This window comes from Pogoniulus pusillus, chromosome 32, assembly GCF_015220805.1.
Source record: "Pogoniulus pusillus isolate bPogPus1 chromosome 32, bPogPus1.pri, whole genome shotgun sequence".
Taxonomy (NCBI): Eukaryota; Metazoa; Chordata; class Aves; order Piciformes; family Lybiidae; genus Pogoniulus; species Pogoniulus pusillus.
The window spans coordinates 11,274,183-11,287,431 of record NC_087295.1 but is presented as its reverse complement, the minus strand read 5'-3'; the positions used below and the strand labels follow the sequence as shown (position 1 = coordinate 11,287,431).

The 13,249-nt window shown below is 46.1% G+C and overlaps 1 protein-coding gene across 8 annotated transcripts in view; it reads left to right on the top strand.

Moving 5' to 3' along the window:
• HECW1 (HECT, C2 and WW domain containing E3 ubiquitin protein ligase 1) overlaps positions 1–13,249 on the top strand; it is a 317,934-nt gene that overhangs the window by 82,921 nt on the left and 221,764 nt on the right. The window contains exon 2 of one of the 8 annotated variants that reach the window (XM_064169532.1): positions 5,571–5,628. The exons of the other annotated variants lie outside the window; for them this stretch is intronic. Within the exon in view, the coding sequence (XP_064025602.1) occupies positions 5,602–5,628 (27 nt within the window). The 5' untranslated portion in view covers positions 5,571–5,601. The remainder of the gene's footprint in view (positions 1–5,570; positions 5,629–13,249) is intronic. 8 annotated transcript variants of the gene reach the window in all.

Genomic DNA, 13,249 nt, shown 5'->3' with positions numbered 1-13,249 from the left:
TCCCTCTTTTTCCCTTTTCTCCTGGACCATGCTAACATTGTACAGAGATCTCAGGAGAAGCTACTCGTCTTCTGTGGATGTTTTGCTGAAAAACTCTCCTCTTCCCAGCTAGAAAGCAAATGGCTACTCAGGCTGTGAGTAGTTTCAGCACAAAGCTCATCTGTTCTTTAATCTGTTCTTCTCATCTCTTTATCAGGTAGGTTCGAAACGTGCTGCTGTTCATTTTCTTGGCCCTCCTTGTATCTGTGTGTGCATTTACTGGAGTTAAGTGAGTGCTTTCTAGACTTCTGTTGCAACAGCAATAGAGGAGACCCAGTCATGGGCTAATGCTATGAGTTCCACATGAAAACCAGACCAGAGTGCCAGCAAATGTGCAATCTAAATGTAAAGACAGGAGTTCATAGGTGTCCAGAGACAGACAAGAAAGAAATCCAGAGAAGAGCATTCATCAGAGCAATGATAGTCTATCTGATTACAGGTTCTCCAATTTACCTGAAGTGCACTTCAAACATAATTATGTTTCTGAAGCTTTTCATTTAACATAAATACACCCCTGAGTAAATCTATTCATGTGTAAAATAGTGCTTTTCCTATCTGTTGCTACTAAAGCTTGAACACATCCAGGCACGTATGCCACTTGTCCTGGAGCAGGGGGGGAAATACAGCACAGGTAGACTTCCACTGCCTTATGAGGCCTTCTTGACCAGATAGAGTGATGAGAGCTGAGACTTCTGTCAAGTTTGCTATAAACCATGAGTGATGTTATTCTTTCTGGATTAAGTGTCTAAAGTCGTCACCACAGGTCCTGTCTCCATGCAAAAAAGTGTTTGCTGTGACTCGGCGTACGTTTTGCATGGTGTGCAAGCCAGACAGTGTGGAATCATAGAATGATTTGGCTTGGAAGGGCCTTCTAAAGGTCATCTAGTCCAACCCTCCTGCAGTGAGCAGGGACATCCCCAGATAGGTCAGCTTGCTCAGGGCCCAGTCAAGCCTGACTTTGAGTGTCTCCAGGGATGTGGCATCTACCACCTCTCTGGGTAAACTGGGCCAGAGTTTCACCTCCCACATTGTGAAAATATTCTTCTTTCTCTCTAGTCTAAATCTCTCATCTTGTAGTTTTAAGACCACTCCTTGTCCTGTCACAACAGGCCTCACTAAAAAGACTGCTCCAGGTTTTCACACTGGCTCTTTTAAGCACTGGAAGGATGCTCTGAGGTTGTTCAGCTTGGATCTTTCTCTTCTCCAGGCTGAATGACCACAACTCTCTCAGCCTGTCTTCAGAGGAGAGGTGCACCAGCCTTCAGATCACTGTTGTGGCCCCCTCTGCACCCACTCCAGCAGATTCATGTCTTTCTTGTTCTGAGGGCTCCAGAGCTGGACACAGTACTCCAAGTGAGGTCTCACCAGAGCAGAGTGGCAGGATCACCTCTCAGTCTGTTGGCAACACTGCTTTTGATGCAGCCCAGGATGTGATTTGCCTTCTGGACTGCAAGCATGCACTGTCTGCTCATGTCCAGCTTCTCATCCCTGAGCCCTTCTCTGCAGCCCTTCTCTCAATGGCATTATTTCCTAGCCTGTATCAATACCAGGGATTGCCCAACCCAGGTGTAGAACCTAGCACTTGTCTCTGCAACTACCTGAAGGGAAGTTGGAACGAGGAGGGGAACAGCCTCTTTTCCTTGGTGGCAAGTGACAGGACTAGAGGAAATGCACCAGGAGAGGTTCAGGCTGGGTGCTAGGAAATACTTCTTCACTGAGAGGGTTCCCAACCATTGGAATGGTCTGCCCAGGCCAGTAGTGGAGTCACCATCCCCACAGGTGTTTTAGCAGCCTGTGGACATGGTGCTTAAGGATGTGGTTTAATGTTCACCCTTCAGTGCTGGGCTAAGGGTTAGACTGGATTACCTTTGAGGTCTCTTCCAACTGGAGATATTCTGTGATTCTCTCTTTGTTGAACCCCAGGAAGTTCACACAGGCTGATTTCTGGGTCCTTTGGGATTGCCTCCCATCCCACTGGCATGTCGACTGCACCACTCAGATTAGTGTCATCTACAAAGTTGTTGAGGGTGCACTTGTTTATGGCTGTGTCATTGATGAAGATATGGAACAGCACTGGGCACATTATAGATTCCTGAGGGACATCACTTGTCACAGATAGGTTTATCAGTTCATTTTCACTTCCCATTCACAGACTGAGTGACTTGGGGTTGTGTTGTCCACTGCAGCCATACTCAGCATAAGAAGATCTGAGGGTGCATATCTAGGAGCTCTTCCTTGCTCTGGTTTTACTTTGGTCAGAGAGCATTCCTGGTCTTGTAACATGCTGGTGCAGCATAGGTAGCTTTGAAGATAGGAGCAGAGCTGTAGATTGTTCACATTACCAATGGAGAATGAAACTTTATCTGTATGGAAGCTGCTTTAGGATTGGATTAGGAACAGAGCTGTGCTTTTATCCCAAATCTCTAACAGCAGAGACCTTAAGGAATATGGGGTAGTATATTACTTTTTGCTGGGGGGTGAAACTGTTAAATCTGAAACCAATTTCTGTGGGGCTGAAGAAAATTTATGGTGGCTGTGTTTGAGAAGTGTTTTTTCCAGTCCTGCTTATTGGGAGGAGCTTTTGTTGTGTGTGCTTCTAACAGACAGCTGACCAAAGTGTGCGTGTGGATTAACTTCTGCAAGATTGGCTTTAAAGATGATGTGGCTCTTTGCCCAACTTTGGGGTCACCCTGCTTTATTGCCAGTCTAAATGCTTTTCCAATGAAAGCAAAGAGCCACCAGACTCCCTGGCCAGTAGGACAAGGGAGGTTATTCTTCCCCTGTACTGAGCACTGGTCAGGACACACCTTGAATACTGTGTCCAGTTCTGGGCCCCTCAATTCAAGAAAGATGTTGAGGTGCTGGAAGGTGTCCAAAGAAGGGCAACAAAGCTGGTGAGGGGCCTGGAGCACAAATCCTATGAGGAGAGGTTGAGGGAGCTGGGCCTGTTTAGCCTGCAGAAGAGGAGGCTCAGGGGTGATCTTATTACTGTCTACAACTACCTGAAAGGGCATTGTAGCCAGGTGGGGGGTGGCCTCTTCTCCCAGGTAACCAGCACTAGAACAAGGGGACACAGTCTCAAGTTGTGCCAGCGTAGGTATAGGCTGGATGTTAGGAAGAAGTTCTTCACAGAGAGAGTGATTGGCATTGGAATGGGCTGCCCAGGGAGGTGGTGGAGGCACCGTCCCTGGGGGTCTTCAAGCAAAGCCTGGCTGAGGCACTTAGTGCCATGGTCTGGTTGACTGGATAGGGCTGGGTGCTAGGTTGGACTGGATGATCTTGGAGGTCTCTTCCAACCTGGTTGATTCTATGACTATAGGCAGTTGGTAAATTTGGGACTAAACTGGATTATGTCCATGAGATTTAGTGTCTTTTGAGAGGGAGATGACAAAGCAATATGTACTTTTATTTTGTTAAATTTCATAGATCCTCTGTGTGTTTTTGGAGGCCTCTTAATCTTTGAGGAGGAGGATTGAATGGCATTGTTTTGTTTCATAAATCTTTAATCAGCTGAACCTTTTCTGAACAGTACAACATCTTCTTGACTCCACTACCCTGCCCTTTGCTTTTGGTTCTCTTCAGGTTTATGCTCTCGGTAAATTGACAATTTTAGTAGTGCTTTTGGGGTACTGGTGAATAGTAGGCTGAGGATGAGCCAGCAGTGTGCCCAGGTGGCCAAGAGAGCCAATGGCATCCTGGCCTGGCTGAGGAGCAGTGTGGCCAGCAGGACAAGGGAGGTTATTCTGCCCCTGTACTCAGCACTGCTCAGGCCACACCTTGAGTTCTGTGTCCAGTTCTGGGTTCCTCAATTCAAGAGAGATGTTGAGGTGCTGGAAGGTGTCCAGAGAAGGGTGACAAAGCTGGTGGAAGGCCTGGAACACAGCCCTGTGAGGAGAGGCTGAGGGAGCTGTGGGTGTGCAGCCTGCAGAAGAGGAGGCTCAGGGCAGAGCTCATTGCTGTCTGCAACTCCCTGAAGGGAGGCTGTAGCCAGGTGGGGTTGGTCTCTTCTGCCAGGCAACCAGCAACAGAACAAGGGGACACAGTGTGAAGTTGTGCCAGGGGAGGTCTAGGCTGGATGTTAGGAGGAAGTTGTTGGCAGAGAGAGTGATTGGCATTGGAATGGGCTGCCCAGGGAGGTGGTGGAGTCACTGTCTTTGGAGTTGTTGAAGCAAAGCCTGGCTGAGGCACTTAGTGCCGTGGTCTAGTCGACTGGATAGGGCTGGATGCTAGGTTGGCCTTGGATGATCTTGGAGGTCTCTTCCAACCTGGTTGGTTCTGTGATTCTGTGCTTGTTATAAGCTTGCTTTCTTGCCTTCTCAGTTGCCATTGGATGCACAACAGAAGCTTGTGTTCGGGTGGGCCAACGGTTTCCAGATATGTGTGATGTGAGGAGTGTCCTATTGTTGAGGTGCCTTCTCTGCTACTGTTGTGGAGAATCCATAAAGTGGCAGTGTGCCCTGGCCACCAAAGAGAAGCAGGGCAAATGGGGTGAAATCCAGCTGTTTAAATGCTGATGTTGTGGATGAATCGTGGGTGTCTTTTACTTCTTCCCATTTCAAGTTTCAATCTTGCATGTTCAGAGGAGCCTTCTGTCCTTGCTGATTAGCTCTCCCTGATTCAAGTTTAAGTTTCTCAGTGTTGTTGCTTTTATCTGTGTAATTTTGTGGCTGTATGGTTTGGGTTTTAAAATCTGCTGGAGGCTGATGAGAGAAGCAGAGTTTTGCTCCCTGCGTTTTGGAGTCCAATCTTGGATGATTTGAACTATGTTGGATACCTGGTCAGCTCTAGTATGGTACACTGACATTGCCTTCCTTTGTGGCTGGTCCCCACTAGCATCTGGAGTTATCAATGCATTGGTGGGAAGTGGAAATGCTGCTCGAGTGCCAGCCATCTAAGCTCACTCAATAGGACAAAGAGCAATGGATACAAATTGGATCACAGGAGGTTTCACCTCAGTGTGAGGAAAAACTTCTTTGCTGTGAGAGTGCAAGAACCCTGGATCAGGCTGCCCAGAGAGGTTGTGGAGTCTACTCTGGAAACTTTCCAGACCTGTCCTGTGTGGGCTGCCCTTAGATGATCCTTCTTTGGTAGGGAGGTTGGACTCAATGATCTTCAGAGGTCCCTTCCAACCCCTACCTTTCTATGAGTCTCTGATTTTTTCAATGAAGTTGCACTTCTGGTGTCTTTGGTTTTCTTTTGGTTCCTTCTTAAGTTAAATGAATATGATGCTTAATCTTGTGCAGTCCAAACAGTTAATTGTAGTCAACACCATTCTTACTTGTTTTTAACGCCTGGATTTCAGCACTGAAGTGTTTGGCAACGCCTGTCTCTACTGGAACGTAACATAGCGCACGCTTAACGTGAGTAAGATATGCCCAGTACCCAGCAGTAAAGGAGATGAGTTCATAAAATGTTGGCACAGACAAGTTTGATGGGAAAAACCAAAACCCAAACACCACCAATGTTTTAAAATGTGGCTTTTGTCGGTTGTGGGATCCATGCTGAGTTAACCTCGTTGACCTTTTCCCCAGGAATTGATGCGCTTACAATTGGCGGGTCATTATGCTGCTCCACCTGTGTAGTGTTAAGGTCAGTGTGTTTTTCTGATTATAAAACCCATCCATACCATTCCATTATAAACTCACTGCCATCCATATAATGGAATGTGCCAAAGCTCTGAGCTCCTTGCAGCTGCCCCCGGTCCGTGTTTAAGATCAAACAAAGCGGTTCAGGTAATTTGAGCACCTTTTCAACAGCACGTCTAACCAAGCTTCGTTTGAAGTGACTTTTTGTTGTTTATGGGTTTTTCTCCTTTTTCATTTCCTTTTCTTTTTCCTTCTCTCTTTTTCTTTCTTTTGTTAACCTCCTGAGCACCCATCCGATGTCAGTGTCGGTTTTGTTTTGTGTGACCTGCCCAACAATTCGTACTGAATTGAGACATGGTATTTATAAGATCATAGCAAGGAGGTCCTGGGAGCAGCAGGCAACTGTGAGGTTGCAGTTGCACGCATCCATGCCTAGGCAAAGCACAGAATGCATCCACCACTCACCTTCACTAAGCATCTCCTGAAACCTGCAGCTTCTAACGGCGAATTGAGTCATCACTACGCACAAATCAGCCATCACGGTAGACACTAATGTGTGAGATGCAGGAATGTTGGACTGGCACTAACCACTTACTAGGGGAACTGGGAGATAATGTGCATGCGTAACTCACTGCTGCTTTATGCATCTTCCTGCACAGCTGAGTCTTCTGAATGGGCATGCATTATCAAAGACAGCCAGAACCTGCATTGAAGCCTACCTAGTGGTATTTCTGCCGCTGAAATGTTGTTACAGTTGGGGCTTTTGTTTGTGTGTTTGCTTTTACATTTTTCTTTGTTATTAATCATCCTTTGATTAATAACTTCAGTTCTGTGAAGAGAGAGGATTCAGTCAAGAGCCATCTGTGTAACAGGTCATTATGTTATTCCAGTTTCATGAGGATGTATCCTTTCTGTGTTAAGGTTTGCCCTTTGTAGCAGCCAGTAAGAGCCTCAGGCACTGGCTGTTTTGCTGGGGATTTTGAGCCTCTCTGCAGATGAAGCAGTGCTGTAATTGCTGAGGAAACACATGCAGCCTCTTGATGATGACAACTGTGACCATGTCTATCAGCGCTCCTCCTTTCACCTCTCCATAGCTGCAGACTTAGTGGTGTCCTACGCTAACCACAGGGTGAAACATCCCTGGGTGTGTGTGCTGCATACAGCATGTCCAGGCTCACAGGTCATGCTGAAGAGACATGGGAAGGCTCTTTGGTGAAATGTAGTCCTTGGGCGTTCTAGTTTATGAATACTGTTCACAACCTGACATCTCCCATGACAGTAACAGGCTGGATGAGGCTGTGGGCAGCCTGATCTAGGGTAGGGTGTCCCAGCCCATGGCAGGGGGGTTGGAACTAGATGATCCTTGTGGTCCTTTCCAACCCTGACTGATTCTATGATTCTAACTGGAGTTTTGCAGCTATTACATCAAGTAAGTATATCTTCAGAGGTGTTTGGCAGTTTCTTTTACTACTCTGGAAAGAAAAAAAGTATTTCAATTAGGCCACATTCCAAAAACTAAATGAAATATGTGTGTGTGTGTCCCATAAAATGATGCAGGTCATTGTAGGATTGCCTCTTTTTTTCACAAGAGGCTTCAAAGAAGGTTGTGCTTGACAGCAAAAGAGCTATCCAAAGGGTTGAGTACAGGAGCTGGTGTAAAGCAGAGTACATAATGCCTGTGTAACTTAGGAGCAGTTCTGATTGCACACTAGGAGGATGTATTTTCGAGCATTTTCAAGTTCATCTATGGTGATGAATCTGCCCAATCTTCAAGGAAGTGCTTCTCTTGCTACTATGCAGAATCACAGAATACATCTTGTTGGAAGAGACCTCAAAGGTCATCCAGTCCAAGCTTCTAGCACTGAAGGGTCAACACTAAACCATGTCCCGAAGTGCCAGGTCTGCATGCCACTTGAACACTCCCAGGGACAGTGACTCCACCACTGCTTTGAGCAGGCCATTCCAATGTTTGAGAACCCTTGCAGTGAAGAAATATTTCCTAATACCCAGCCTGAACCTCCTATGGTGCAGCTTGTAATCATTTCCTCTTCTGTTGCTTGTTGTCACTGAGAGTATGAGAGGAGGCTGCTGCCTTCGCACTCCAACTTCACTTCAGGAAGTTGTAGTGAGCAATGAGGTCCCCCCTCAGCCTCCACTTCTCCAGACTGCACAACCCCAGCTCTCTCAGATGCTCCTCACAGGCCATGTGCTTCAAGCTGTTCATGAACCTTGTTGCCCTTCTCAGAACAGGCTCCAGCACCTCAATACCTACACTGTCTATATCTAAGTGTCTCTATCAATATCTACACCTAAGTGTCTTATTGAATTTGGGCCCTTCCAAACAACCCACTGGAGATCTTGGGGTTGGTATGAAATACCTCCTGCCAAGGATCTTGCCAGAAATAGGCAGCTGACATGACAGCAGGAAGAAAGTAAACCACCTGCTGCAGCATATTCAGCTGGTTGTGGTACTTGGTCTTCTCAGGGAGATGTCTTCCAGTTAAAGTAAGTTTGGTGCTCAGTTCATGTGGATAGCTGTACTCAGATGTACCAAAGTGATGCAAATCAGAAGCACCTCTTGTAAAGGGCTATCAAATACCTCACCCACCTTCTCTTGACAGCCTTCATTAACTAAAAATGCAGCTTTGGCTCTGTTTCTACCAGGAGTGAAAACAAAAAAAGGAAAGCATTCCATGATTTTAAGAAAATAATTTCTCACCTCTCCCCCTCCCCTGCCATGGAAAATCTGTTGAAGTTTATAATAATATTTCCATCTGTTGCTGGATAATTTTTTTCTTCCATTGTCATGATTAAAAGAAAAAAAGCAGTCTCAACAAGGACTACACCAGGAAGAGCAAACCAGATGCATGATTTAGTCTGTGGCAATGAGCAGTGTGTACCTGCAAGGGCATTTACTTGACCCTGCAGATAGGCCTTTTGTGGCACGTAAGCATTTGAGATAAATTTGAGGTAAGTGCCAGTATTTATTAGTAGTGTGAAGACTTGATGGGTGCAGGGAGCACAGGACCCTTCCAGACCCTAGGGGAGGACACAGCACTACTCATAGCCCTGTGTTTGAGTACCTAATTTAGCTTCATAAGTTATTTTTTTTCAACCTAGACCTTACATAATCAACAAACTCATGCTCCTGGTTCTGTTTCAGAGCACTGTTTTTCTCTCCCTTAACTGCATAACCAACTTAAGCTCATTCAAGTGCCCAAATCTCATTGCAGGCTATAAAAGACAAATCAAAATCTAGAAATACAGCTCTGAAAACAATGATCTGTCACAATCAAAATAAGGTCTTGATTAGAAAGAATTTAGTGGTCTGGTACATGAGAGCTCTCACAAGTAATTTCTGGCTTTTGAAAGGTCTTTATTGAATCAACCAGGTTGGAAGAGACCTCCAAGCTTATCCAGTCCAACCTATCCCCCAGCCCTATCCAGTCAACTAGACCATGGCACTAAGTGCCCCATCCAATCTTTTCTTGAACCCCTCCAGGGATGGTGATTCCATCACCTCCCTGGTCAGCCCATTCCAATGCCAATCACTCTCTATGTGAAGAGCTTCCTCCTTCAGGTGAGCCAAAGAACAGCAAGTTAACCTCCTGGTTGGGATTTAGCCCTTTCTTAGGGAGGAGGGCTCACATTGATCCCTGGCTTATGAAAATCACCTTCTGAGTGAGCTTTATGCTAGATTTGGTCTGTCTGTGACTGCTCCTAGCACCTGAGCCTTTTGTAGTGTGCTCCGTGTTTACATTTAGACACACAACAAAGCTTACATGAAGACACACTGCAAAGTTTCATTTACAAAAACAATAGCCTTTAATTAGAGTTTCTCATATGTGGAGTTTTAGTCACACAAGTTAGTGATGGGGAAAAAAAAGATGTGTTGCTGTTCTTCTGCCAAACATTGTTAGCATAGAGTTGTTGCCTGTGGTTTATTTAGGACTCAGTATGCAGAAACCTTTTAAACATAGTTTTGCAACGTAGCTCTGCAGTGAAAACAAGCAGCAGCAACAATCAGAAGGGTTATTTTTATTTACAAACAGCACACTTAGGCATAGGTAGAACTTGCTCTGAAAGCCATTTCCCACCTATCCAAAGTAAAGCATCTTGCAAGTCCTTTCTTTTCTGTTGTACCATCTGCTCTCACATTGCCTCTTCTTCTTGCTAATGAGAACCAAAAAGATATAAAGAGTGTTTTGGCCTTTTCAGCTCTCTTCTCTCAGGTGGCCAGCACCAGAACAAGAGGACACAGCCTCAGGCTGCGCCAGGGGAAATTTAGGCTGGAGGTGAGGAGAAAGTTCTTCCCTGAGAGAGTCATTGGACACTGGAATGGGCTGCCCGGGGAGGTGGTGGAGTCGCCGTCCCTGGGGCTGTTCAAGGCAGGATTGGACGTGGCACTTGGTGCCATGGTCTAGCCTTGAGCTGTGTGGTAAAGGGTTGGACTTGATGATCTGTGAGGTCTCTTCCAACCTTGCTGATACTGTGATACTGTGATGTTAGACTTGTAGGCAGAAGAACCAACAGGTCCATGAAAAAGTGGTTAGGCAGCCTGCAGGCATGAGAGGAGCCCCTCAACTGGGTGCTCCCAGCAAAGGCAGCAGATGAGAGGCAGTGGTAGGAGAGGTGGAGCTATGAGCTGCAGCCCTTGCTCTTCTAATGTCTTTTTAATTAAAGCAACATAAATATTGTCTGGGTTGATAGTTTTATCGTAATGGAGAAATTAAGGAATTAATTCCTGGCACAATTCCCTTTGCCTGTTTATATTGGTCCCTAATTCCAGCACCAGTTTAATTGAAGGAGCAGTTCTCTGTGTTTGCTTATCTGCCAGCTTTGTAAGGGGATAAGTGTACATTGGGGAAAGCACAAAGGAGATTTAAGGGTGCTGGCAGAAACAGACATAGATTAACAAACACCAACACAACCAAAGGATGCTGTCTTTCAGATTCTTAGGAAAAGAGCATTTGCAAGAGAATCTGGTGATAAGTTTGGCATTTTTCTCATCATGCTGCAGAAATGGAAGGCTGTGAAGATGGTGCTTTCCATCTAAGCATGGGTATTGAGGCATCTCTCCTATGCAGACAGGCTGAGAGAGTTTGGGTTGTTCAGCCTGCAGAAGAGAAGGGAAACCTTTCTGGTATTTGAAGAGGACCTCCAGGAGAGCTGGAGAGGGACTTTATATGAAGCTATGTAGTGACAGGATGAGAGGCAAAGTCTTCAAACTGGAAGAAGCTCAATTTAGGTTAGACATTAGGAACACATTCTTCCTCGTGAGGGTGATGAGGCACTGGAACAGGTTGCCCAGGGAAGTTGTGGAAGCTCTAATCCTAGAAGCATTCAAAGCCAGGTTGAATGAGGCCTTGAGCAACCTGGACTAGCAAAAGGTGTCCCTCCTTTGGTGGGAGGTTGGAACTAGATGATCTTTAAGGTCTTTGTTTGATTCTGCTTAGGAATGTAACAGAAATCTGTGTGACAGGTTCTGCTTCAAAGTCTGAAGTCAACAGGAGCTTCTCCATCACACCCAAGACATGCAAGGTCAAGCCCAAGCTGAGTTCATTTCAAAGGCATTGAAAGTTATATGCAGATCCATACCTGTGTGCATGTTGTCTATACTGGAGAACACTGCTTGATAACACTGGCAGCAGCATCTGCACTGTGCACCTTTTGATGCCATTTTGAAATCTCTTGCTGCTCTATTGGCTGTTGTCAGCTAGAAGCACAGGGCTTTAAAACCTCAGATAAAAGGCTTTATTTCTTTTGGTGTAACATAAATTTACTTTTCACTTTCAGGATTTCCATACTGGGCATCTGCATTGCTTGCAGAGTGTTGTGGCCCTTGATTGATGTGTGGGAACACTTTGGGTTCGATACACACAAATGTTTTGATTGTAGTGGAAATGAATTCTGTTCTGCAACTGCAGCCCAACTCTTTCCAGGCAACAGAGAAACTGCCTGAAAGAATTCTATTTTGTGAAATCCTACAGAATCATAGAATCAGCCAGATTGCAAGAGGTCTCCAAGAGCATCCAGTCCAACCTGTCACTCAGCCCAAGCCAATCAACTAGACCCTGGCCCACAACTTCCTCCTAACATCCAGCCTAGACCTCCCCTGGCACAACTTGAGACTGGGTCCCCTTCTTCTATTGCTGATTGCCTGGCAGAAGAGACCAACCTGGCTACAGCCTCCCTTCAGGTAGACAGCAATGAGCTCTGCCCTGAGCCTCCTCTTCTGCAGGCTGCACAACCACAGCTCCCTCAGCCTCTCCTCACAGGGCTGTGCTCCAGGCCCCTCACCAGCTTCATTGCCCTCCTCTGGATATGTTCCAGTACCTCAACATCTCTCTTGAACTGAGGAGCCCAGAACTGGACACAGCACTCAAGGTGTGGCCTGAGTAGTGCTGAGTACAGGAGCAGAATAACCTCCCTTGTCCTGCTGGCCACACTGTTCCTGATCCAGGCCAGGATGCATTTGCCTCTCCTGGCTCATGTTCGGCTACTCTCTACCAGCACCCCCAGGTCCCTCTCTGCCTGGCTGCTCTCAGCCACTCTGTCCCCAGCCTGTAGCACTGCTTGGGGTTGTTGTGACCAAAGTGTAGAGTCCTGCACTTGGCCATGTTCATTCTCATCCCATTGGCCTCTGCCCACCCATGCAGCCTGTCCAGGTCCCTCTGCAGGGCTCTCCTACCTTCCAGCAGCTCCTCAGCTGCTGCTAGCTTGGTGTCATCTGCAAACTTACTGATGCTGGACTCAATCTCCTGGTCCAGATCATCAATATACCTTGCCCAGCACTGATCCCTGGGGCATACTACTAGTGACAGCTGCCAACTGGATGTGGCACCATTCACCACCACTCTCTGGGCCTGGCCTTCCAGCCAGTTCTTAACCCAGCACAGAGTGAATCTGTCTAAGCCAGGAGCTGCCAGCTTTGCCAGGAGCTGCTTGTGGCACATAGTGTCAAAAGCTCTGCTGATGTCCAGGTAGGCTACATCTGCATATGATAAAAGAGATGATATATATGATCAAATCTATGATAAAAGAACTAGTTCCAAGCAATGGATGTTTCATTTTCTTATTACTACTAAGCTGTTTGCAGAGCTCCATGCATGATGACAAAATTATTCTACAATACATTGGGCAAGCTCTAGCAAATACTTCTCTGACTCTTATCTGAATGTATACTGACATTGCATTGGGAATTGAAAAATGAGATACACAAATGAGAGTTTGAAGTGGGTTTTTTTTTAAGTAATTAGCTATTTGAATTATTCTTTGTGATGAGTTTTCACCTCTATAAATTTTGTCACCTCTTAAGGAAAAATTATAGAATCATAGAATGAGTCAGGGTTGAAAAGGACCACAAGGATCATCTGGTTCCATGGACAAGGACACCCTACCCTAGATCAGGCTGCTCAGAGCCTCATCCACCCTGGCCTTAAACACCTCCAGTGATGTGGTCTCAACCACCTCCCTGGGCAACCCATTCCAGGCTCTCACCACTCTGATGCTAAACAACTTCCTCTTCACATCTAGCCTGAACCTACCCATCTCCAGCTTTGCTCCATTCCCGCTAGTCCTGTCACTCACTGAGAGCCCATAAAGTCTCTCCCCAGCTTTTTTAT